This window comes from Hemiscyllium ocellatum, chromosome 37, assembly GCF_020745735.1.
Source record: "Hemiscyllium ocellatum isolate sHemOce1 chromosome 37, sHemOce1.pat.X.cur, whole genome shotgun sequence".
NCBI lineage: Eukaryota > Metazoa > Chordata > Chondrichthyes > Orectolobiformes > Hemiscylliidae > Hemiscyllium > Hemiscyllium ocellatum.
Window position 1 is genome coordinate 42,647,367 of NC_083437.1, and position 27,835 is coordinate 42,675,201.

A 27,835-nucleotide genomic window follows, 5' to 3' on the forward strand; every position below is an offset into this window, starting at 1 on the left:
TGACTGAGGTGCTGTCGTGCAAGATGCACTGTGTAGTCAGTCTTGCTGACAAGTCACGTGTAAAACCATATCGATGGTGCTTGAATACTGAAATGAGTATCAGAATTTTGCCCATTAAATGTGATACAAAGCAAAACTGAAAGTATTCATATGTCAATCTAAATGGATTGAAACTTATTCCCCCAGCTCAAAATTCTGCAATGAGATGAAAAAATAGTGTTGCCAGCCACACATTACTGTTACTTTTTCCAAAGTTGATAAGTTATAACATGGCAACAGTCCTTTTGGCCCAACCAGTCTACATTAGTATTTATTCCCCAAATGGACAAATGGTTCTAAATATCCTGTCCCCATATGTTATCATGTCCCCCTTTACTTTCATCCAGTCCAACCTTGAATGTTGCCATAGTTTCTTCATCGTAACTCCCCATGTTAGCAAGTTTATTCTGCTGTCTTTTCTAAATCGTGTATCTATGGTCCTCCTTTCAGATCTCTTAAAGGTGAGATGTAACCAACTGTTATCATCTTTTTAATATTTCAATCACTTCTATTATGGTGCCTCAGTTGGTTGTGTACTGATTTAAAAAAAGACACAATTTTTCAAATTTTTTGAATGTCTAATGTACCAAACAGCATTCTAGTGAATCAACACTACACCCTCTGTATAACTTCAATATTCTTTCTATTGAATGGAACCAAAACTATCACCATGTTTAATCAAGGTTGTAATAAGGTTTTCCCATTGCTTATCGTTTTGTCTTAGTTTTTGAACTTTTGAGATTAATTAATTTCTTTTTCTATGATCCTCACCCAAGATTCCACCTGTGTTGTCCTGTAAATCACCCCCACCTCCACAAATCCTCTGCTTTTCCACAGCATTGAATCTTCCTTTCAGAGCATAATTACTGCTGTTCCTTGCATACACGCATTCCTGAATGCCATGGTCAGTCTGTCACAACTGTTCAAAGGTTTTCAGTGATATTGGCCTTGATCTGGACAGAATTTACTTTTCATGAATTCAGCTGGGAAACATGGTTGTTATTACCAAGTTGCCATCTCTGCATTCTGCCTGACGCTCCCCATTCTTAAGCCACAGCAAGAGACCTGCACCAATCCAATTAAGATTGTATCAGAGATTGGGACCCATGAACCCATTTAGACCACAAATACTTTGTGCTCTGTCTTCCCAAAGTAGTACTTGATTAGATTACATTCCTTCCAGTGTGGAAACAGGGCCCTTCAGCCCAACAAGTCCACATTTATACAGAAGAGGAGAGAAAAACAATGGCGTAAGAAGAGAAATATAGTAACATTTATGCTACACGTTAAGAATCTTTGTATCTGATTTCTGTTTTAAATCCAAATCTTAAATGTATGGAAGTTCTCATATGCAAATAATATGCACATTTTATAACCTGTTAATTAACAGATAAGCTGCTAGACAAAGTACCCTTTGCTTTTGCTTTGACTATAAATTTAATATGGAATAATTATTTGTTCAGTAGAAAGTTCCGAAAGATAATTTGCTTTTTGAAGATCTATTTAATTTTATGGTGATAAGAGACTATAAATGGCACTAGTTCATTAGAAAGTTTTGATGACTTTGCAATATTATCAAATAACGCGTTCATAATTTAATTAAGGTATTTAAGATAACAGGAGGATCTCTCATTCTTACTATTCAAATAACTAAATTTTTCTTATAATTGGTTTCTACCATGCTATCATTCCAAGTGTTAATTAAGCTTGGAGCTTTGGAAATTGATCGATATGCTTTTAGCAAGTTGTGATACTCCCTTGTTTTATTGCAAGCTCATTGATTTCTTATTTTTGTATTTCCTCTGTTTGCAGGGTTCCTGTTGGTCCACGGCAGAATTTACCAAGGATTGTACTAAAGGGGATCTTCCAAGGCAGTAAAGTTGTTCGAGGACCGGATTGGGACTGGGGCAATCAAGATGGTGAGCATGTTGTTTCTGTCAGCTCAATTGAATTATAAACAATAGTAGCAGCTGACAACTATTTTGTTAATTGATGAAGAATCTCTGACCATTGTACATGTCCTATGTATTTATTTTACATCAGTCATTTCTCCATGTTATTCGTTTAAAGAAAGGAAATAATGTTAATTATAAAGAATATTTATTGACTTTTAATGATACAAAGGATGGCAGTTGAGCTTTCTGGTCAAGGATGTCTGACCATTTAGAAATTGGAACAGAGAACTGGTTCCTTAAGGCCAAATGCAATGATAGAAAACTATGTGCGTAATACTTGTATGCTGGTATTCCCATAATAAAACTGCCAATGTGGCATTTAAACATATGCTGTCTCAGCAACCTAAAGGTAATTATACTGTTGTGCAATCTGAACTTTTATGAATGGAAATGAAGATGTAGGCTACTTGTATGTTGTGGACAACCCATTGGATGACCTTCTGAATGTGAACCACATGGGGACCTCTGTGTCATTGGGAAAATTGTTATTTTTTTTATAAAGGGTGTAATTACAGTGCATTTAGAAACAAATTTAGAGCACATTACGACAAAGCAGAGTTTGCATGGTTTCATGAAGAAGAAATTATGCCTGATAAATTTGTCAGAATTCTAAGGTAAAAAGCAAAATAGATAAAGGGTAATCAGCAGATATGGTATATTTGGGTTTCTAAAAAGCATTTGATAAGATACTGCACATAATGCTTCTTTGTAAGATAAGAGTCCATGATGTTTAAGGTATTGATGGAGGATTGGCTAACTAATAGAAAACAGTTTGGGTAAAGGGGACTTATTCAGTATAGCAACCTATAACTACAACTGGGGCCACAATATACCCCTTTTTTATTCACTCATTGGATTTGGGTATTGATGGTTGGCCACTGTTTTTACTGCATTCGCCTGCACTTCCACATGTCATTTACTGTATCCGTCACTCGCAATGCGGTCTCCTCTACATTGGGGAGACAGGACTGCCTACTCGCAGAGCGCTTCAGGGAACATCTCTGGGACACCCACACAAACAATCCCACCGTCCCATGACCGAACACTTCAACTCCCCCTCCCACCCTGCTGAGGACATGCAGGTCCTGGGCCTCTTCCATTGCAACTCCCTTACTAGCTGATGCCTGAAGGAAGAGCATCTCATCTTCCGCCACAGGACCCTCCAACCCCAGGGCATCAATGTGGACTTTACCAGTTTCCCCGTTTCTCCGCACTCTTTCCCCCCCCCTTATCCCAGTTCCACCCTTCCTGCTCAGCACTGCCCTCATGACCTGACGTACCTGGCCATCTTCCTTCCCACCTTGCAAGGTTTGTGAAGGTTTGTAGCTCACGTTGAGGTTTAGGGTGTAGGTTTGATATCCAGATGTTTCATTACCTGGCTAGGTAACATCATCAGTGGCGACCTCCAAGTGAAGCGAAGCTGTTGTCTCCTGCTTTCTATTTATATGTTTGTCCTGGATGGGGTTCCTGGGTGATGTCATTTCCTGTTCGTTTTCTGAGGAGTTGATAGATGGCATCTAGATCTATGTATTTGTTTATGGCGTTGTGGTTGGAGTGCCAGGGCTCTAGGAATTCTGTGGCATGTCTATGCTTAGCCTGTCCCAGGATAGATGTCTTGTCCCAATCGAAATGGTGTTTTTTTTCATCTGTGTGTAAGGCTATGAGGGAGAGGGGGTCGTGTCTTTTTGTGGCTAGCTGGTGTTCATGTATCCTGGTGGCTAGCTTTCTTCCTGTTTGTCCTACGTAGTGTTTGTGGCAGTCCTTGCACGGAATTTTGGTTGGTTTTGTCCATGGGTTGTACTGGGTCTTTTAAGTTTGTTAGTTTTTGTTTGAGAGTGTTGGTGGGTTTGTGTGCTACTAGGATTCTGAGGGGTCTCCGTAGTCTGGCTGTCATTTCTGAAACTTCTTTGATGTATGGTAAGGTGGTTAGGGTTTCTGGCTGTGTTTTATCTGATTGTCGTGGTTTGTTCTTGAGGAATCTGCGCACTGTGTTTTTGAGTATCTGTTCTTCTTGAATACGTTGTATAGGTGGTTCTCCTCTGTTTTTCGAAGTTCGTCTGTGCTGCAGTGTGTGGTGGCTCATTAGAATAGTGTTCTCATACAGCTTCGTTTGTGTGTGTTGGGATGGTTGCTGGTATAGTTGAGTATTTGGTCAGCGTTTGTCGGTTTTCTGTATACGCAGGTTTGTAATTCTCCCTTGACCTGATTTTCTACTGTGGTGTCCAGAAATGCGAGGTTGTTGTCAGTTTCTTCCTCCTTGGTGAACTTCATGCCTGTGAGGGTATTGTTGATGATGTTAAATGTCTCTTCTATCTTGTTTCGTTTTGTGATGACAAAAGTGTCATCTACATAGCGGACCCAGAGTTTTGGTTTGAAGATTGGGAGGGCTGTTTGTTCTGGCCTTTGCATTACCGCTTCTGCTATGAATCCTGATAACGGAGATCCCATGGGTGTGCCGTTGGTTTGTTTGTAGATTATGTTGTTGAAGGTGAAGTGGGTGGTGAGGCACAGGTCCACTAGCTTCATGATGTTTTCGTTGGTCATGTGATTGGTTGGTGTGTATGTGATGGTCTAAAAGTGTGGCGAGTGTTTCCTTTGTTCGGTCGATGTTGATGGAGGTGAACAATGCTGTTACGTCGAATAAGATCATTGCTTCATCTTCCTTTATTTTGGTGTTTTTGATTTTTAGGAATACCTGGATGGAGTGCTGTGACTCTTCTACTAGGTATTTCAGTCTTGCGTGTAGTTCTTTGGCCAGTCTGTAAATTGGTGTTCCGGGTAGTGAGACTATAGGTCTGAGGGGGGCTCCTGGTTTATGGATTTTTGGTAGTCCGTAGAATCGTGGGGTTTTGGTCCCGTCGGGTTTCATTTTCTGGAATTCTGTCTTGTTTAATTGTCTGGAATTGTGTAATTTTCTTCGGAGATATGTAATTTTGTTTCCTAGTTGTGGGGGTCAGGTCTAGTTCCACCTTTCGGTAGGTGTTGGTGTCTGCGAGTAGTGCATTGGCTTTCTCTATGAACTCCCTTCTGTTAAGGATGACTGTGAGCCTTTGTCTGCAGGTAATATAACGATGTTTTTGTCTTTTTTGAGGTTTTCTAGGGCTTTCTTGTGTGTTCAGTTTGTTTCCTTCCCTCTTTCGGCTCAGAGTAGGTGCAACTGTCTGTCTGATAGTTTGTTGTGTTTCTTCCGTGAGATTGTTGTCCTTCAATGTGGTTTCTAATGCCGCTAGGAAATCCTTCTTGTCAGCGTCTTGCTAATTGAAATTTAATCCTTTGATTAGTACCGCTTCTTCTGTGTCTGATAGGGTCCGGTCCGATAAGTTCTTTATCCATGCCCCTGCGATATCGGTTTTGTCTTTTTTTGTGGGTTTGTCAAGTTTTTTCTTCAGGACCCGATTTTTCTTTGTGTTTGTCGTTGTTTGGTGTTTGTGGCTTGTTCTACCGCGTCTGTCCATTCTTAATTTGTTGCTTCTTTGAATAACGGTTTTTGGCGTGCGATTTCCCGGTTGTATTTTCGGAGTCTGGGTGGGCATCATTGATTAGTTGTCGGAGCATTCTATGGCCGTTCTGTTCTGTTAAATTTCTGGCTTGAGGTGTTTTCAGCGGTGGTTTATATTGGAAACATTTTGGCAGTACCTGTTTTCTCAAACTTTCATGCACGAAGTACAGTTGTTTGCGGTGGAACTCTCTCGGATGGCATTCCTTTCCCATCTTTGGGCAATTTGTAGCGTGTTGCGCCCATACGTTTTCGCAAGGTTTGTGTAGGTTTGTAGCTCAGGTTGAGGTTTAGGGTGTAGGTTTGCTCACTGAGCTGTAGGTTTGATATCCAGACGTTTCATTGCCTGGCTAGATAACATCAGTGGTGACCTCCAAGTGAAGCGAAGCTGTTGTCTCCTGCTTTCTATTTATATCTTTCTCCTGCATGGGGTTCCTGGGCTTTGTGGTGATGTCATTTCCTGTTCGTTTTCTGAGGGGTTAATAGATGGAATCTAGATCTATGTGCTAGAAAAACAGAGGAGAACCACCTATACGATGTATTCAAGAAGAACGGATACTCAAAAAAACAGTGCCCAGATTCCTCAAGAACAAATCACGACAAGCGGGCAAAACCCAGTCAGAAACCCTAACCACTTTACCATACATCAGAGAAGTTTCAGAAATGACAGCCAGACTACTGAGACCCCTCGGAATCCTAGTAGCACACAAACCCACCAACACACTCAAACAAAAACTAACAAACTTAAAAGACTCAGTTCAACCCATGGACAAAACCAACGTCATCTATAAAATTTCATGCAAGGACTGCCACCAACACTACGTAGGACAAATAGGAAGAAAGTTAGCCACCAGGATACACGAACACCAGCTAGCCACAAAAAGACACGAACCCTCTCCCTCATAGTCCTACACACGGATGAAAAAAAACCATTTCGAATGGGACAACACATCTATCCTGGGACAGGCTAAGCAAAGACATGTCAGAGAATTCCTAGAGGCCTGACACTCCAACCACAACACCATAAACAAGCACACAGATCCAGATGCCATCTATCAACCCCTCAGAAAATGAACGGGAAATGACATCACCACAAACCCCAGAAACCCCATCCAGGAGAAAGATATAAATAGAAAGCAGGAGACAACAGCTTTGCTTCACTTGGAGGTTGCCACTGATGATGTTACCGAGCCAGGTAATGAAACGTCTGGATATCAAACCTACAGCTCAGCGAGCAAACCTACGCCCTCCTTCCCACCTATCCACTTCACCCTCCCCTCTGACGTATCACCATTACCCCTACCTCCATCCACCTATTGCACTTTCAGCTACCTTCCCCCAAGCCCCCCACCTCCCATTTATCTCTTTCCCGCCCCCCCCCTCCTTGACTCCCAGCCTCATTCCTGATGAAGGGCTTTTGCCTGAAATGTTGATTTTCCTGCTCCTTGGTTGCAGCCTGACCTGCTGTGCTTTTCCAGCACCACACTCCTGACTCTCTTTTATTGCCCGTGCCTAGTTGCCCTTGAGAAAGTGGCGGTAGACTGTCATCCTAAATTGCTGCAGTCCATATGCAGCAGGTTGGCTCACAAATACCCTTTGGGGACAACATTATCACCAAGACTACGATTGTCACAAAACTTGGTGGGAGGCAAGTGATCTGGATGACACACAGATATAGCGAGGTTAAATGGGCAAAAACTTGGTCAGATGGAATATGGTGTGGGAAAATCTAAGATTATGCACTTCAATAGTAAGAACTGAGTGTTATTTAAATAGGATAAAAAAATCACAAAAAGCTGTTCCTCAGAGGGATTTGGGGTCCTTATTATGAATCCCATTTAAAAAAAAACTAACATCTAAGTTTCAAGGGTACTAGGGAAGGCAGATGGACTGTTGGCCTAAAACTATAACACTAATCACACCACACCTGGAATACAGTGAACGTCTTTGGTTCCCTTATTCAAGGAACGATATACTGGCATTGGAGGCAGTCATAGAATAGAATGATAAAATCCCTACAGTGCAGAAAGAGGTCATTTGACCCATTGAATCTGTATCAATCCTCTTCTGCTGTTTGTGCTCCAGAACTAGTTGTTCCCTGAGCCAAGCTCTTCCAATACAGCAACAGCACTAGCATCTACCCAACAATGTAGAAAATTGCCCGATGTAGAAAAGCAGGACAATTCTAACCCAGTCAGTTATCACCCCATCAGTCTACACTCGATCATCAGTAAAATGATGGAAGGTGTCATCAACAGTGCTACCTGCTCAGCAATAACCCATTCAGTGATGTCCAGTTTGAGTTCCACCAGGGCCACTCAGCTCTTAAGGTCATTACAAGCTTGGTTCTAACATGGACAAAAGAGCTGAATTCCAGAGGTGAGGGGAGAGTGACAACCTTTGATATCAAAGATGCATTCAACAGTGTGTGGCATCAGGGAGCCCTGGCAAAACTGGAATCAATAGCTTAAGGGGGCAAATTCTCCGCTGGTTGGAGTTGGACCTGGCATAAAGGATGGGGTCATGCTTGTTGGAGGTCAGTTATCTCCGCTCCAGGACATTTCTGCAGGAGTTCCTCAGTAGTATCCAAGGCCTAACCAGCTGCTTCATCAATGACTTTCCCTTCCATCATTAAGGTCAGAAGTAGAAATGTTTGCCAATTATTGCACAATGTTTAGCATCATTCCTCCTATATTGATGCAGTCCCAATTCAAATGCAGCAAGATCTGGACAATATCCAGCTTGAGCTGACAAGTGACAAGTAACATTCAGGCAATGACCATTTCTAAAAAGCTAATCTAACCACTGCCCTTTGATGATCAATGGTATTACAATCAGTGAATCCCTCACTATCAGCATCTTAAGAGTTACCATTGACCAGAAACTCAACAGGACTTGCCACATAAACATAGTGACTACAAGAGCAAGCTAGAAACTAGGAATTCTGCAGCGAATAACTCACTCCCTGACTCTCCAAAGCCTGTCCATTATCCACAAGGTACAGTCAGGAAAGTGATTAAATATTCCTCATGTCTGGATGAATGCAGTTCAATAATACTCAAGAAACTTATCACAATCCAGGACAAAGCAGCCCACTTGATTGGCATTACACCCACAAGCATCCACTCCTTCCACCACTGAAGCTCAGTAGCAGCCATATCTCCAAGATGCACTGCAGAAATATATCAAAGATCCTCAGACAGCACCTTCCAAGCCCATGACCACTTCCATCTAGAAGGACAAGGGCTGCAGATTCATGGGAACACCACCCCCTGCAAGTTTCCCTCCAAGCCATGCAACGTCCTGACTTGGAAGTATATCACTGTTCCTTCATCTGGGCAAAAATCTGGAATTCCCTCTCTAAGAGCATTCTGAATCTACCTACAACACGTGGATTGCAGTGGTTCATCACCACCTTCTCAAGGGCGGTGAGGGACAGGCAATAAATGCTGGCCCAGCCAACAACGTGCACATTCCATGGATGAATTTTTTAAGAGTTATGTGGATAAGGCAGAAAAGTGGAATTGGAGTATCAGATTAGCCATGATCTCATTGAATGGCAGAGCAGACCCAATGGATTAGATTGAGTGGTCTAGTTTTCTCCTGTGTCTAGTGGAAATTGGTTACAAACGTGAATGCAGATGTTGATGGTAGCATTGGGGGAATTTAATTCACATTCTATGTGTCCACGGTATATGCGATGTCAGATTCTAGCAGTGTTTGATCGTTATATTTCCAAACAACAGATTTTGCTCTTTTTAAAGAGGATTCAAAACTCCTTAATTTTAGTATTTTAAATTTAAGTATGGAGTGCCTGCAAACTAACTTTTTCCTGCTACTTTTAACCCTATACAACAGAGTTCTTAATTGTGAATGAGATGAATGACTTTAATTTATTATGCACTTTTGTAAAATGTTGTTTTGCTTTATAGGTGGGGAAGGCAAAATTGGGAAGGTAGTTGATATTCGTGGTTGGGATACTGAGTCGGGGCGAAGTGTTTCAAGTGTCACCTGGTCAAACGGGACAACCAATGTCTATCGAATGGGTCACAAAGGAAAGGTTGATTTAAAGTATGTCACAGATTCTGCAGGAGGCTACTACTACAAAGATCATTTGCCAAAACTAGGTATGTTTGGATTGATTCTAAGGTTATATTAGCAGCAAGCTTGTGTTGAGCAATATGTACCTGTTGACCCTTTTTGTTGATTTCTTACTCTGTGGAAGCAGTGACTGAGAGTCATATTTAGTCTGCCCTTAACCTTAATACTAAAGAAATTGCATTTTCTGACGTACAGATTTTATAAATATAATCACTATTTTGACACGATACCTTGTTCCTGAAATGGGTATCATTGTGTCTGTAACATGTAATTTATTTTGCATTTTCAATGTAATGAGAAGTACCCTCTCTCTCTTTTTTTTCTTCTTTGTCCAAACATCTTTTATCAGTCCCAGTAACTGGAGAGTCCAGTAATGTAGCTTTTTGAAGTCATGTTCCTACTCGAAATGACAAAAATTCACAGAATGTTGCTGCTCCACTTAAACAGTGGACCTGATGATCTGAGAATTGGTAAGATTGCATTGCTCAGCTGTACCCTCTGGTGGTTAATGTTAAAAATCTCAACGCTAGTCATGATTTGTAGGTGCTCATGTTGGACTGGGATGTACAAAGTTAAAAATCACACAACACCAGATTATAGTCCAACATGTTTATTTGGAAGCACTAGTTTTCAGAGCGCTGCTCCTTCCATCAGGTGGTTGTAGAACAGGATTAAAAGACACAAAATTTATGGCAAAAGATTACAGTGCCATGCAACTGAAATGATATATTGAACAAACCTAGATTGTTGTTAAGTCTTTCATCTTTTAGAATGGGTTGCAGGTTTTGGTTCATTATCTCTGGTGGTTAGTTATTGAGCTACTTTGGCAGGGTCTTGAAAGCAATAAGTACCCTTTGTTGGTTGTGGAAAGATCTGGAATCCAGGAAACTATCATCCTTCAAGACAGGAGGATGATTTAATTTTCTTTTGCTGAATGATGAAGTTGTCTAAAATCAGACCAATGTGATGCCCAGATTTCTACACAAATGCAGATTTATCAGTTTAAATCAAAACAGAATGTACTGAAGACTGTCCTGATTAATAATTGAATAGTGCTGTTCAAAACAGTCTGCTGGCACTGGGTCTTTGTTTTGTAGTTTTAATCAGATTGAAGTGATACTGGCTTGCTTGGTGCGAGGAACTGCAGCTGTGAATCATTTCTGTTACAATCACATTTCCATAAAAATGATGGTGTCAGTATCTTGCAGGCTCAGGGTGAGGTCAGCCAAACACATCTTCACAAAGTTACTGTTGTGCTTTTAGTGTTGTGCTTCATTTTATTTATTTATAGCATTGCTTTATCATATAAACCATGTTGACTTCAGTAGAAAAGGAGGACCTATTGACAAATTCCAGATTGAGAGATTGCCCATGTTGTGAGGAATAAAATTTATAATTTCATGTTTTTATTTTTATTAATTATCCTAAAGTAATAACACTTACTGAAACACTGACCAATGGACCTAATATTTTTCTAAAAACTGAAAGAACTCTGGATGCCTTAAATCCGAGATAAAAATAGTGTGCTAGAAAAGCTAAGCCAGTCTGGCAGCATTCGTGGAGAGAAATCAGAGTTAACGTTTCATGTCGAGTGACCTTTCCTCCAAACTCTGATTTCTCTCCACAGATGCTACCAGACCTAGTGTTTTCTACTTGCCATTTTATATATTCTCTGCTGCAGGGAATTTTACCCTAATTTTTCTTCATAATCATCCTGATGAATTGTATATAGTGATTAATATTGTTTTGAAAGTGGTTTTTGCAACTGCACACTGTATACCCTTCGTAGCATAATCGGTGCAGTGAGTAAATTCATTGTCACCTGTTGTGTTCAATGTATAAACAACACAAAATCCCATATACCCTCATTATTGCATTTTCTATTTGTAATCTGCTTTTGAAACTGTCTGTTTAGTTGCATTTAAAGTCTTCTGTTTATCTTCTATGAGAAATGTGCCATTTTTCTACAGTCCCTATTATCCTTGCTAAACTATTGATTTGAACTGCTTTTGTTATTTACCTAACTGGGACCCAGATGTTCTTTGACATCTTATGGTCAGATGTTCCTTATGGTTTATGTTCCTGTTTTGGTGTTGTGTGCAAATGTTGATATTATTTCCAAGCAAATCTCTAGCTGTCTTGTGGAGAACACAAAGTCCTGTATAAATTCTTGGGCAGGTTACTAGAGATGTCTTGGCAAAGCATGAAGCATTCATCCTATTCCTGTTTTCTTTCTTTCAGTTTATCCAATAGATAGACGGTGAAACGTGATGCTCTCACTAACTGAAGGCCCCATTTCAAAACCAAACAGATTTAGATTTTGTCAATGCTTCTAACAGTTAGAAAACATTACAGATTCAAATCAACATAGAATTAACAATTGTGCATAATTTCAATACAGTACATACTGAGTTTGGAATTAATTAGTACTGTGGGTGCACATACGTGCTTGCAAGCAGTTGGAATAGATTTGATTAATCATGAGGAAAATATAGAAATGAATCACCTAAAAGACAGTGGCTCAAAGAGCCCAGGTCACATCGGTTGACTGTGTCATATGCTGATTAATTTCTCTAAGTAATCTTCCTTGCAGGTGAAGCTCTATGAAATCCCTCTCCGACCTATCAAAAAAGTAAAACTGTAGCATTTCAATTGTGAAGTCCACACTGTTCAAATGGTGTCTGTGATTGTTGTCCACTGCAAACAGGAATAAAACTACAAATCACCAATTTCAAAAGACTGATATTGCCTTGAGTGATGATATAAAATGGCTAGTATCAATTCAGACATCAGTCGTCCACCTTTTCTGAATTTTACTTCCACTGACGTCAAACCCAAATCTGCACCACTCAAACAATGCAGTTATAACAAGGCACAGAGTAAGGGCAGGCAATTAAGTTGTTTCAGCTGAACACCTTCAACTACCAGCAGTTTTCTCCAGATAATGAAGCCACCAACCTCTATTCTTTAGGGGCAGAAGACTAATTAATGTTCCTCAACTTTAGCATTGCACTAATCAACTAACCTGCACCGGACAAAATGTTTTCAGATTTGACCCCAGTTCTGTCAGCCCATACTACTTTCTGCCCCTCCACTTTCTTTGCTGATGTTACTGCAAGAAGTGGCATTGTGGGGTTAGATTAGCTGTCCTCAAATCTTGCAGCTCCACATCAGATCTATGTGACAAACTGCTGGGGAGGTGAGGCCCAGCAGTTTTATAAATGTCAGTTTTTCTGAAGCAATCAATGGGGAACTTCGGTTTGAATTCCAGGACTTTTAACCCTGTTTTTGGACTTTGACTGCTGGAGGTGACTGTATGTTGCCAGAACACAACTGATGCTCCCACCCTAGCTCTAATTTAAAACATAGTGCACGGTTTGCTATAGGTTATGAGGATTAAATGTCTAAAATTCCTTTGCAATTAATTATTTGGTCTATTTAAAATATATAGTTGCAATTTCAGTTTGTCAATAAGTGAGAAATAACGTCACCATTTTCGAGCTAACAGTTGGCACCTTTAGGATTGAAAAAAATTTGGTCCAAAGTTCTCATCTGCCAGATTCTGTCAATGATTTGGAGCTCTAAGATTGTTTGAGAATTGCTTTTTGAAAGCTGGCTTCTCTCATTACTGGCATTTCATCAACAATGATCATAGAACTTGGCTATCCTGCTGAAACCAAAATTGCAGCTAAAATATTCAGTTGTTTTTTGCCACGTGTTAAAAGTTTCTTTCAAGTGAAAACCAAGGCGGCTTTAATTTCTGAGTATTTGTTAAAATATGTTCCACATACACTTAATTTTTGCATGTTTGTATGTGTTCGATCAGCTGGTGATGGGAAAGTAATTTTAAACAGCTTGGAACATTGTCTTCCAATTCAATTTTTGTTCTGTTTTTACAAAGGATACATTTGCAGCTTTTAATTTTGCTTGTGTACAGATTAACCTACTTTGACTAGTTGAATACTGGGACAAATTTCAGTGTACCCTGTCCAGCTTTCTGGGCCCACAGCATTTCAAAAGTAAATTCTGGAAGATTTACATTGATAGTGGTCATAGTAACATTAGACTAGGAGATTTAAATGATAATCTTTTTACCAATTTCTTGCGTAATAATACTCAAAGTAATAACTTCATTAGTTTTTCCTTTCAGTCCATACTGTTTCTGATTTTTAGCTTTGACTCAGTGATTGCACTGTTATCTCTGAGTTAGAAAATTGTTGGTTCAAGCCTCACTCCAGAGGTTGGGACAGGATTGAAGGGAGCTAGACCAAGTCTCCTCATTCTCTTGGGTAGACCTCATAAATCCAATAACATTGAGTGAGGAAACAGTGTAGACCTCATAGGCATTATGGACAGCATTTATCCTGACATCAAAAGTAACATATTAATTATCTAGTTATTTGTCTTCATTGCTGTTTTGGGGATCTCATTGTGTATTAACTGGCTGACTTTTACTTGGTGTTCAGTCTTTTTGCGAAGTAATTAATTTCTTGAAAAGCACTTTAGAATGTTCTTAATCTGAAAGCTGCTGCAAAATTTTAATTTTTTTTTGAAGATCAATTTCTGGACATTCTTTGCAATATTCTTACTTCTGTCTGTGATTTGCTGTGAGCCGGTATGGTGATAGCATAATAAAAACAGAAAATGCTGCAAATCCTGAGCAGGTCTGGCAGCATTTGTGGAGAGGGAGGCATTTAGCATTTCACACTTGTGACCTTTCACCATTGTTGTTCTACCAGACCAGTTCAGTACCTCTAACATTGCAGTGTTTCCTTTTTGTATGCATCAGTGACTCATTTGAATCACTTTATTTTAATCTGAGTTCTGCTTAACCATAAGACATAGGAGTGGAAGTAAGGCCATTTGGCCCATTGAGTCCACTCCGCCATTCAATCATGGCTGATGGGCATTTCAACTCCACTTACCCACATTCTCCCCGAAGCCCTTAATTCCTTGTGACATCAAGAATTTGAAGACATTTAGCGTCCCAGCCTCACTGCACTCTGCGGCAATGAATTCCACAGGCCCACCACTCTCTGGCTGAAGAAATGTCTCCATATTTCTGTTCTGAATTTACCCCCTCTAATTCTAAGACTGTGTCCACGGGTCCTAGTCTCATCGCCTAATGGAAACAATTTCCTAGCGTCCACCCTTTCCAGGCCATGTATTATCTTGTAAGTTTCTATTAGATCTCCCCTTAATCTTCTAACCTCCAATGAATACAATCCCAGGATCCTCAGCCGTTCCTCGTATGTTAGACCTATTATTCCAGGAATCATCCGTGTGAATCTCCACTGGACACGTTCCAGTGTCAGTATGTCCTTCCTGAGGTGTGGGGACCAAAATTGGACACAGTACTCCAAATGGGGCCTAACTAGAGCTTTATAAAGTCTCAGTAGTATCACGGTGCTTTTATTTTCCAACCCTCTTGAGATAAATGACAACATTGCATTTGCTTTCTTAATCACGGACTCAACCTGCATGCTTACCTTTAGAGAATCCTCGACTAGCACTCCCAGATCCCTTTGTACTTTGGCTTCATGAATTTTCTCACTGTTTAGAAAGTTCTCACCGCTTTGGTGACAGTTGAGCTCAGTTTTGCTTAGACTTTGGAAATGAGTGAGCGAGTAGCTATAAAATGTATTTGTAGAAAAATGTTGGGCTCTTTCAGACATGTTTCAATTTTTGATCAGCTTTCAGATTGTTAAAAATAATTGTGGTGTTGAGATTTAACACAGCACTTGTAAGATTATGCCTTATGGCAATTTCAAAATGTGGCCACATTTCCCAAAATATTCATGAGTTTTTCTTAAATATGATTCCTGTTCTTTCAGGTGAGCATGTTGAACTTCCCAGGCAGGAAAGTGCTGATGGTCATTCATTCCAGCACAATGACAAGGTGAAATGCCTCCTCGATGTAGATATTCTCCGTCAGATGCAGGAAGGACATGGAGGATGGAATCCAAAAATGGCTGAGGTAGCTCTCAATGCTGTCAGCATCTTAGAAATATTCCATTTTTGCAGGGCTAGCAATCTGTCAGTGCGAAAATACACTTAATATCCATTCTATAAATACAGATGTAACGTTTTCCAGAATTGCTTTATTCCTGTAATAGTAACCATGAGATGCAATGTTTACATTCTAAACACCATTTTAATTATAAATTCAAATAAACATTTCAACTTTGCTTGTCCTTTTCTCATTCCTTCTCCATTTATTCTTTTTAACTTGATCACATGCTTCTAATCTTCCATAACTTAAAGCACTGTACATTCTATCCTGACTTTCAAGATTGCAAACATTTTTAAAAACCTCCTGTTCATACTGGAGTTTATACCTCACCATCTCTGTCGACTTGTTTAATATTTTACTTTCACGCTGTTGCAAATGAATATAATCCCCTCATTTGAATTCATTCTTAGGATATAGACATTACTGGTAAGGCTTGTATATTTTGAGTTTACTTTATTACAAATTAATTTTCAATTTTTTTTGTTCTCTGGGATGGGTTCACTGGCAAAGCTGGCATTATTAGTTTCCCTTCAGAAGGTGGTGATGAGATGCCATCTTAACTCAGTGCAGTTTGAATAATGCAGGCACTCCCACATTTAATTTTTAGTAGTTTCAGGACTGTTCCTCCCTTTCAATGAAGGAACAGCGAAATATCTTCACATTACCATTGTGTATTACTTGAGAAGGCTCTGATAAGCATCTAATGCCCTTGATTCGCCTTCAGAGGGAGGCAATGGCCTTGTGGTATTAATTGTGGGTCGGTTAATCCAGAGAGAAAGTGAGGACTGCAGATGCAGGGCATGAGTCAAAATGTGTAGTGCTGGAAAAGCACAGTATGTCAGGCCGCATCCGAGGAGCGAAAGGGTCGATGTTTTGGGCATAAGCTTTTCATCAGGAATGTGGGGGGAAGGGGCGCCCAAGGGGTCTGAGAGATAAATGGGAGTGGGGTCAGGCTGGGGGTGAGGAAGGCAGCTTAGAAGGCAATGGGTATTTCGGGTGGGGGGTGTATGATGGTGAGAGGTCAGAACAGAGGGTGGAGCAGATAGGTGGGAAGGAAAATGGTTTAGGAGAGTTGGATCTGTAATAAGGTGAGGGGAGAGGAGATGAGGAAACAGGTGAAATCGACATTGATGCTGTGTGGTTGGAGGATCCCTAGGTGGAAGATGAAGTGTTCTAACTCCAGCTGTTGGTTAGCTAGGATTTGGTGGTGAAGGAGGCCCCAGGGCTTGCATGTCTTTGGGGGAATGTGAGGGGGAGTTGAAGTGGTTGGCCGGTGGGGTTGCTTGGTGCATATGTCTCTGCTAATCCAGATAATGTTCTGGGACCCACATTTAAATACTGCCATGGCAGATAGTGAAATTTGAATTCATTGAAATCTGAAATTAAGAATCTAATGATGACCATGAATCCACTGTCAATTGTCAGAAAAATCCTTATACTTCACTAATTCCTTTTAGGAAAGGAAATTGCCATCCTTACCTTGCCTGGTCTACATGTGAATCCAGACACAGCAATGTTATTGACTCTTAACTACCCTCTGAGCGATTAGGAATGAATAATAAATGCTGGCCGAGCCAGCGACATGCTCATTCTGTGAATGAATAAAAGAAAAAGTTACCTAATGGAGGATGCAGATTTGGGACATGCTGCCGAAAAACCTTGCCAAGTTGCTACAGTGTATTCTGTACATAGAACTCCCTGCAACCACAATATGTCAGTAGTAGAGGGAATGAATGTGCAAGACAGTAGAAGTTATACTGTTTAAGCATACTGCTTTTCCCTATTGAGATTATTACCTGGTGTTACAACTGCATATGTCTACAACAGTGTTTCATCAGTCTCCTGACCTGTGTCTTGTAGGTAGAGGAAAAGCTCCTAGGATGTAGGATGCAAGCCACTCAACGAAGAATATCTAGGAGTTGCTGATTTTAGCGGAATGGCTGCTGATGGCTCAAATCACTTGGATGCCACTTTAAGAACTGCTAATTAATTCCTAATCAGGGCTTTTCAGCATGATAGTAAAATCCACCATGGTCTTCAGTGGGGAGATAAAATGTCATATGCATGAGGAATGAGCAGGGGTGATTGCACCCAAAACTGGTAGTGAGGAGAAGTTAAAGTAGGTTATTCCTTCGTTGGTTCTGTATTCCCCTGCTGCAAATTTCATTGAGATGCTGTTTCACGGAAGGCTCAGCCAGTGTTTAGGTTGGATGGTCCCTTCAGATAGGTTTCACAGGTCGGCGCAACATCAAGGTCCAAAGGGGCTGTAATGTGCTGGAATGTTCTATGTTCTGTCAGTGGTGTTAATACCAACCCACTCTTGCTTGTGGATGTCGAAGTTCATTGGTGAGTGTATTCTCTGCTCTTGCTACCCTCAGTGCAGTCTCCAAACAATATTCAACACTATCTAGCGGGGATAGTAGGTGGTAATTAGCAGGTTTGCTTGTCTGAGCTTGATTTGAAGATATGGGATATCTTATTGTCTAGAGTCAGGATTGAAGTGTACCGGGTCTTCCTCACCAATCTCTACACTGCTGGGAATCTGTTTTGTGGTGAGATGTGGAAATCAAGTGTCTGAATGTTTGTCTCTTAAGGCTTACCCTCCCTACGTATCCTTCTCTAACTGTCTAACCCCTCCTGCACCCTTTAACTTTCCATTTATCTACTGGTGGACTATGCTACATTTCCACCTTACCCAACAATCCTCTCCATCATTAACATCACGCCTATAGCAAGGTAGTTCTCCTACACTGTTGAATGTGTTCTCAAAACTCATGTGCCTCTCCATCAATTTCTTCTTATTATGACCTCTCCTAATATTGACTTTTTTAACCAAAGTTTTTGGGACCCCCTATCTCCAATCTCCCCTCTTCAGTATCCATTTTTGTTTTGTTTGACTGAGTACTTTCAAAATGCCTTGGATATTTGGGGCTGCATAAATGAACATATTTGTCAATACTTTTCTTCAGTTGCCTTTTGTAGTTTTTGATTTATATGTCCAATTTATTTACATGTGATACACCTCTGTCAGGTCCACACAGTTACCTCCCTTCAAGGTGACCAGGTTTCCCCAGCTGCTTTTAATCCCCCATTGGCTCAGGGCTCTTCTTTGAGCCTGGATATGATTGAATCTTCGTGGCCGAAAATTGTACCCAAAGTGTTGTCTGACTGTTGGCCTGAATCTCAAAATAGGTACAGTGATTTAAAGGGTTCAACTGGACATTTCAGAATTTGAGAAAATTCAGCATTAATATATGAGAAAATTTACAGAAAAAGAAACAAAAGGAAAAGCCTAAAGCCAATCAAAAAATTGTCAAGTGCAAACTTTCACAGATTCCAGGTCAAAGGCTTGAAGTAACAATTAAATGTTGTAGTAATAATAATAGTGGTCTCAACCTGTTATAAACATACTCTGCACTGAATGATACACTTGTCACTTTTTCAATGCCTGCAGAACTTTTGGTTCCATGGTAGGGATTGGGAACTGGACAACTTTTCTTCAGAATTGCAGATTGGCAGAGTTTTCACTTACTGTTCTGAATGAAATAATCCCCATCTCCTCCTTTTGTATAGTATATTGGGCGGACTGGTACAGTGCACAGAATAACTGACCGAGGAGATGTGAGAGTTCAGTACAGCAATAACATTCGATGGACCTTCCACTCTGGAGCTCTTACCAAGGTATACCTAATAGTAGAACCTATTTTCTTAGCTGAAAGATGTTTTGCACCAGTGAAACATGTCACATTTAACCCCCAAAAAAGCAATTAAAAAATCATTATGCTAAACAAATGCAATTCTTATGAGTTTTTAATCAGTCAGTATGTAATTAACGTGTTACAGGAGTTTTGACTTAACTGGATGTGAGCGCTACAATTCAATAATCGGTCAGTGTCTTAAAGACCCCACCTGACATACAATTCCTATCTATCACCTGTTTTATAACACTCTGAAAGGATACAGTTGGTAACGATGGGTATGCATTTGCAGAAAATAGGTTTTGATTGTCCTAGACAAGAACAGAAACTGACAAATGTTAGACAGCATCTGTGGATAGAGAAATAGTTATCGTTTCAGAGCTGATGAAAGGTCACCAATCTGAAATGCTAACTCTGTTTCTAGCTCCACAGCTGCTGCATGACCTGTGGAATTTTCTGTTATTTTTCAGATTCCCAACATTGTCAGTATTTTGCTTTTGTGTTGGAGTCAGTATCCCATTTAGTTATTTATCAGCAATAAACAAGAAAGCAAAAACTGAAAAAGTTTGCTTTACGTCAAAGTCAAACCAATTTGTTTTCACTGAGTACTTATATTGACAGCTGGTGGCTTGCATTCCCTGCAATGCATCTATTCTACTGATAAAGGGGCTGCATCGATGGACAAAAACCTCAACTGGGAATATTTTATCAACAAAAGGGACTAAATTTGTCTATGTTTATTTTCAGGTCTTTAACTGATTGTAACGCTCCTTAATGTGCCAGAACTAGTTGTTACGTTCTTCCTTGGGCATAATTGTACTGATGGGAGCATGTTCCACTCCAGATCTAAAATTCCCTATTTGGCTCCTGGACCAGGTGCTTTACCAGTGTTTCAACATGTAAATGCTATTCATGCTCTGTTAAGGCAGCTGCCAATGAAAAGATGATGACAGTTTTAGTAGAGATCTAGACTCACGTGCACTTAGTTGTAGCTTCCCCACTGCAACGGTGGCTATTAATCTGCTTTCATAGCCAGTTGCAATGCTGTTGAATTGCTAGCTCAAATTGTTCACAGCAAAGTCACAACATCCAAGCTACATTTGATGCTAAAGGATTTAATAGTTGGGGCTTGCAGTTGTATTTCTGCTTTGATATCTTTTATCACAGTGTAAATCAAGACTCCCTTTAAAATCTGTTCTAGGGCAACTGCGAGGATGAGTTCTTGATTGAGAGTGGCAATCAAATACATGTGCAATAGGTGATGGTGGTCATCTTTAATGGCAATACTTATCCCTTGCATCAGAACACAGGGTCCATGGAATAAAAATGAATAGTTGCTTTTGGTCTCATTAAAAAGTATAATTTCAATAACAACTTTTTGGAAAAATCTCTTCTCCAAAGACCAATCCTGAATAGAAAATCAAATGTCTTCAACATCCTGAGACAAGAAAATCTTTTGACATGGGATTAGAGCATGACTCAGATACTTTCTGATATACAGAGTTTAATACGCCAGAATACAATAATGCAAGAAGGATTTACAAATAATAAAAGATTAATCCATTCATCAATGGGACTAGGAACTGAGTTGTCAGAATTCCGAGAACTGGTATATCGCTCATCAAACAGAAATACAGAACGTTTGTGTTAATTAATTACCTAGTGTGCTTAACTGAAAGATTTGCAGTCGCTTTCAAAAGTCTGAGACTATTTCCTAGGTTGGATGTGTACTAACTTGCGCTGAAACTCTGTGTACAAGGGATTGTTACTTTTATATTGTTGTACAGTCATTGTTCCAGAGCGCAAGGAAATTAGCATTTAGCACATAATAAGCAATGTACGTTATTTGAAGGTTAACAGTTTGGTACATAGTTTTGTTTCTACTGGTTTTTCAGTGCTTATTGGACTTGTATTCCAAAAGGGTTTAGAATCTATCTGAATACATTCAAATATCTTTGAAACTAGTCTATTTAAGACCATTAACTCAGGTTTGATTCTGCACCTGTAGTTTACCTATCAGATGACTTTTAAGAGGCATTTGGATGGGTATATGAATAGGAAGTGTTTGGAGCGATATGGTCTGGGTGCTGGCAGGTGGGACTAGATTGGATTGGGATGTCTGGTTAGCATGGACAGGTTGGACCGAAGGGTCTGTTTCCATGCTGTACATCTCTATGACGCTGACTATAATTTATTCTACTACTTGTGTGCCATTAAATGTTGTGTACTTTGCTACTGTGCAGGATAAGTTTGGATAGAAGGAAATAATTGAAGAAGAAAGGTTGAACATTTACAGCTTGTACATATGACATTGCATATCAATTCAACAGTCATTTAACAGCCGGGAACCTTTAGGTGTATGCTAAAAGAAAAGGCTGATCAATTTATCATCTGTAAATCATTCAGCAAAAGCAACCATGGTACACATCAAGATCAGTAAGCACATGCTGTCTTTTAATTTAGATTTCCTGCTTTGATTTGAAGGTTCCAACACAGCATGAGTGTGTTAGCAAATGCATTGTTAATATTTTCCTTAAATGCAAATGTATCCTTTTATAATATGAATGGTTACCTCCCTTGGCATTTAAACTGGCTCACTTTCTGTCCCAGTGTACATACAAACATGTCAGTCAGGAGTAGAGAAGACCATTTAGCACCTCACGTTGTTCCACCAGTCAATAAGATTGTGCTAATTGGATTGTGGCCTCAACTCCCTGCCAACCCCAATACCTTTTGAGTGCTTTGTTTTAGAGCCAGCATCATAGAGTCATCCAGCACAAAAATAGACCCATTGGTTCAACTTGCCTACGTTGACCAGACATCCCAATCTGACCTAGTTTCATTTGCCAGCATTTGGCCCATGTCCCTCTAAACCTTTCATATTCATATATCCCCCATATATCTTTTAAATCTTGTAATTCTACCAGCCTCCACCAATTCCTCTGGCAAGTCATTCCATACACACATCACCCCCTGCGCGAAAAAGATCCCCTCAGGTTTGTCAAAGGTCTATCTACCTCTGCTTTCAAAGTATTCCATGACTCCATTTCCACTGCTCCCTGGGAACAGTGTTCCAAATACTGACTGCTGTTAGAGAGAGAAGTCTTCCTTCTGTCTGTCTTAAATGAAAAACCCCTTATTTTTAGACTGTCACCTAATTCTAGTCTTACCCATAAGAGGAAACCTCCTTTCAGCTTTCACCTTCCTGAGCCCACTCAGAATATTATGATTCTAAAGATCCCATCTCATTCTTCTAAGCTAAAGTGGATACAGACCTGGCCTATTCTTAAGCTAACTCTTGCATCCCAGTTATCAGTCAAGTGAACCTTCTCTGAACTACTACTGTTGTACCGATGCCTTTTCTTAAACAGGGAGACCAAAATGGTATATAGTACTCCAGCTGCGACTTCACCTAGCAAATGTGGCCAAACCTCCATACTTTTAGATTCCAGTAAATGGCAACATTAGCCTTCTCAATAACTTACTATACCTACATACTTGCAAGTATCTTCTGCTCCTGGGTCTTGGTGGAAGTCAGGGATGTATTGCTCCTTGATAGGTGGAGAAAGGAGTTGCCAATGGCAGTGCATTTCATTTTGGGTGTGAAGAAAATACATTGTTAGTTGTACATTCTTACATTTGGGGAAAACATACTTTGTGCAGTCCTGTTTAAATTTCAATACTTTGCAGAGGCAAAGAGGAATTTTGCATGAAGCCAGTTGCAAAATTCCACTGGAAATTTGGTTTGAAGTCTAGATGAAATTGATTAATTAAGGTTTAACACTATAACTAATCACTCTACTAATTCCAGCCCTTGGGGAAACCAGGGTGAAGTTAGAGGAGCTTTGTTAGAGGTCCTTAATATTATGAGGCGTCTAGCCAGAAGTGAGAGAGTGTGGAAGGATTGAAAAGTAAAGAGCGCAGACACCAGGTGAATGGAAAAGGACAAATGATAGCCCAAGGAAGAACCTTTTTCACATCGCAAGTGGTTAGGAGGTGGAATGCAATACCATTGTTGTATTGGAGGCAAATTTGTTTGTGACTTCCACAAACTTGACTTGTCACCTTGAAGAGAGAACTATTACAGGAGTCTGGGGATAGATCTTGGGTTGAGACGAGCTGATATTTTCTTGCAGAGTACTGACCAGGACACAAAGGGCTGAATGACTGACTGCCTGTTGTCTCATAACCAGGCTCTGATTCCTCACAAATGTATTTCTTTCTCTAAATCTACAAGGTGATGCAAGGCTTCAGTGTTTTCAACGTGTCAAGAGAGTAATTATATTAAAGTATAAGCTTTACCGATATTGGAATTTTGCTGCCTTACTTCTAGTTTAGAGTGAGTTTACACGATTGAAATATACTTCATAAAAAGAATGTGAAATCTACTTACAAATACATGAGGTCATTATTGGTGCGAACCTTAATTGAACCACAGACCATGTCCACAACAAAAATGTCTGAAATGGAAAAGATTGGGACTACAGCACTGGGTCCAGGTTTCTCACAAATAATTAGAAAATAGTTTCTTCAAAATTAATGACTCGTGAGCGAAATTGCTTCTTTAAAATGTGAATTTTCTAACTGTTTGAATCTTTGATCTAATTGGTTGCTTATTATAGGGGAGATAACTGATTTGTGCACTGATTATAGGCATTTGAAGCTATACTTACTGTCTGGGAACTTAAGCTACTCAAAAATATAGGCAAATATTATTGTGAAAGCTGATTTCAGACTTACAACATCAGTATTTTGGTACATTTTTAAATGTAATTACAATGTTTAAAAGTTGGCTCAAGCTGCATTCAGGATGTTAGATTTAACAAACTAGCCTATTATTAATATTTACTATAGGAACTGATTTGAATGGGCAAATGCTTGTACTTCATAAATGCCTGTTAACAAAAATTGAAACAAATAATCTTCTAAATGCCACAGCTTTTGAAGCACATGATAAACTGTCAAGCATCAGAGGATTGGTACTGGTGTAATTGGAGTGTTTCTCAAAATTAGTATTGTTGTATTACCTTCAGCTGTTTTAGAACCATTGCCACAGATTTGTGGATATTTCTTTATCCTCAAAATTGACATCAGACTTAACAGAAGAGCATCTTTTCCTAATGGACTCTTAACTGTCACTGAAGTGAAGGACTATTCTTTATGTAATTCTTTGCAATGTTCTCTCATTTCTGCTTAGTTTTGATAGTGTGTGCAAAGACTGATAAGCATTTTTATCTATTGCAATTACCTACTCCTGAAGCCATGTCAGAAGATGAAAATGAATTGAGCCACTTATCTTCTTGTAACAGTGCTGTGTACTTTTGACTCTTCAAACTGGTGATTACTCATTTAATGACTGAAACAGTTCTCTTTTGTAGGACAATAGATGAACAATTCCCTTATTGAAACCTAACCTGTTTATCCATTCTTGGCAGACAATGAGGTACAACAGCTCCTGTGCCAGTTATTTGCCATTGCTTCTAATCAAATCATTATGCTAAATTTTATTCCATAACTATGGGGAGTTTGACATACCTGGCTCACTGGAAAGATAAATTGCTGCAAGGAATTGCATCAAATTTCCATATGCTTTCTAGGTCATGGTGTTCTCAACTTCACTTAATCTTCAGCCTCTGGAAATTCAAATTATGACTTAAGACACAGTTGTGATTGTCTGGTAATGGAAATTAATTTAACTAAGGAATTGGGTATTTTTTTAATAACCAGTTGGGCTACATTGTATGGGTAGCTGATGTAAAGTTATATTAATGTTTTTGTATGTTTGAATATTTAATGTGATTCAAAATATAATTTCTGTGGCTCAACCCAAAGATTAGCTGCAGGGACATTTAGTTTTTGTAATGCTATTCATGAACAGTTTTAACAATATGGCCTGGATTCTTCTAAAACAGTTTAGAATTGATGGACAGGATTACAGTGGCATACAGATAGCACCAGCTTTGTGCTTGTTTGAAAATATTTTATGGGTTTTTTTCACAAGACTTCCTGATCAATCAAAAAAGTGCAGCACCCTCAACTTGAAGGATTTTTTTTAAATCTGAAGGAATAAGACTCCACACTTGAGTCAATTTTTAAAGACAGAGTGGTTGCATGACAAGAAGGAATGTTCTCTTATGCTGTTAAAGTGTACTTACACTGGGACAGATGAGTATTACACTTTAACCTCATGAGAAAAGGTTATCATACAGTAATGTCATGACATTTCTTGCACTTCCTTGCTGAATCTCTTGATGAGGTACTGTTGTAGGAGGGCATCTCGGACAGCAACTTTCTCGTTTTCTCATTTAGTGATGACCATGTGTGAAGTTGCTGTCTAATTTACATGTTAATAGCAATGAGTGCAATAAGCTGTTTACTTTTGTTACAAAATCCGCTCAACATTATTGCAGCACTTCTGGTACATAAAATGACTTGGGATATATGGGACTCGAGATTGACTTGCAATCATTCATTTCTGTTAGATTCACTTTGTCATAATCTTATTTGTCTTATTTGGAATAAACTTGTAAAACAATACAGATTCATAATTGGACAGTTGGTTCTTTTCCATGTGCTTTGAAGACTTTTAGAATGGCTTTGTAGTGGAGGGGAGATATTCTGGTTTTCTACATCTAGTTTTTACAAATACATTAAGGACAAAAGGATGACTCTGGAGTGAATAGGGTAAAAAATGAGGTCTGCAGATGCTGGAGATCACAGTTGAAAATGTGTTGCTGGTTAAAGCACAGCAGGTCAGGCAGCATCCAAGGAATAGGAAATTCGACGTTTCGGGCATAAGCCCTTCATCAGGAATGAGGAGAGGGTGGCAGGCAGGCAGGCTAAGATAAAAGGTAAGGAGGAGGGACTTGGGGGAGGGGCGATGGAGATGTGATAGGTGGAAGGAGGTCAAGGTGAGGGTGATAGGCCGGAGTGGGGTGGGGGCGGAGAGGTTAGGAAGAAGATTGCAGGTTAGGAGGGTGGTGCTGAGTTGAGGGAACCGACTGAGACAAGGTGGGGGGAGGGGAAATGAGAAAACTGGAGAAATCAGAGTTCATCCCTTGTGGTTGGAGGGTTCCCAGGCGGAAGATGAGGTGTTCTTCCTCCAACCGTCGTGTTGTTATGTTTTGCCGGTGGAGGAGTCCAAGGACCTGCATGTCCTTGGTGGAGTGGGAGGGAGAGTTAAAGTGTTGAGCCACGGGGTGGTTGGGTTGGTTGGTCCGGGCGTCCCTGAGGTGTTCTCTGAAGCGTTCCGCAAGTAAGCAGCCCGTCTCCCTAATGTAGAGGAGGCCACATCGGGTGCAGCGGATGCAATAGATGATGTGTGTGGAGGTACAGGTGAACTTGTGGCGGATATGGAAGGATCCCTTGGGGCCTTGGAGGGAAGTGAGGGAGGAGATGTGGGCGCAAGTTTTACATTTCCTGCGGTTGCAGGGGAAGGTGCCGGGAGTGGAGGTTGGGTTGGTGGGGGGTGTGGACCTGACGAGGGAGTCACGAAGGGAGTGGTCTTTGCGGAACGCTGATAGGGGAGGGGAGGGAAATATATCCCTGGTGGTGGGGTCCGTTTGGAGGTGGCGGAAATGACGGCAGATGATACGCTGTATACGGAGGTTGGTGGGGTGGTAGGTGAGAACCAGTGGGGTTCTGTCTTGGTGGCGGTTGGAGGAGCGGGGCTCAAGGGCGGAGGAGCGGGAAGTGGAGGAGATGCGGTGGAGAGCATCGTCGATCATGTTTGGGGGGAATCTGCGGTCCTTGAAGAAGGAGGCCATCTGGGCTGTGCGGTGTTGGAACTGGTCCTCCTGGGAGCAGATGCGGCGGAGACGAAGGAATTGGGAATATGGGATGGAGTTTTTACAGGGGGCAGGGTGGGAGGAGGTGTAGTCCAGATAGCTGTGGGAGTCAGTCGGTTTATAGTCGATGTCTGTGTTGAGTCAGTCGCCTGAGATAGAAATGGAAAGGTCTAGGAAGGGGAGGGAGGAGTCTGAGACAGTCCAGGTGAATTTGAGGTCGGGATGGAAGGTGTTAGTAGAGTTGATGAACTGTTCAACCTCCTCGTGGGAGCACGAGGCAGCGCCGATACAGTCATCGATGTAGCGGAGGAAAAGGTGGGGGGTGGTGCCAGTGTAGTTGCGGAAGATGGACTGTTCCACATATCCTACGAAGAGACAGGCATAGCTGGGGCCCATGCGGGTGCCCATGGCAACTCCTTTAGTTTGGAGGAAGTGGGAGGATTGAAAAGAGAAGTTATTCAGGGTGCGGACCAGTTCAGTCAGTCGAAGGAGGGTGTCAGTGGAATACGACCACTTAAAGATCAGCATGACATCCTTTGTGTGGAGCCGCAGGAGATGGGGGAGATACTAAACGAGTATTTTGCATCAATATTTATTGTGGGAAAGGACATGGCAGATATAGAATGTAGGGGAATAGATGGGGACATGTTGCAAAATGTCCATTTTACAAAGGAGGAAGTGCTGGATGTCTTAAAACACAAAAGTGAATAAATCCCAGGACCTGATCAGTTGTACCCTAGAACTCT

At 40.5% G+C, this 27,835-nt stretch overlaps 1 protein-coding gene across 6 annotated transcripts in view; it reads left to right on the forward strand.

Annotated features, from left to right (window-relative positions):
• mib2 (MIB E3 ubiquitin protein ligase 2) overlaps nucleotides 1-27,835 on the forward strand; it is a 225,266-nt gene that overhangs the window by 145,902 nt on the left and 51,529 nt on the right. For all 6 annotated transcript variants that reach the window (XM_060851842.1, XM_060851841.1, XM_060851845.1 and 3 more), the window contains 4 exons: nucleotides 1,852-1,958; nucleotides 9,423-9,617; nucleotides 15,426-15,568; nucleotides 19,178-19,285. In XM_060851842.1, coding sequence (XP_060707825.1) covers nucleotides 1,852-1,958; nucleotides 9,423-9,617; nucleotides 15,426-15,568; nucleotides 19,178-19,285 — 553 coding nt within the window. The remainder of the gene's footprint in view (nucleotides 1-1,851; nucleotides 1,959-9,422; nucleotides 9,618-15,425; nucleotides 15,569-19,177; nucleotides 19,286-27,835) is intronic.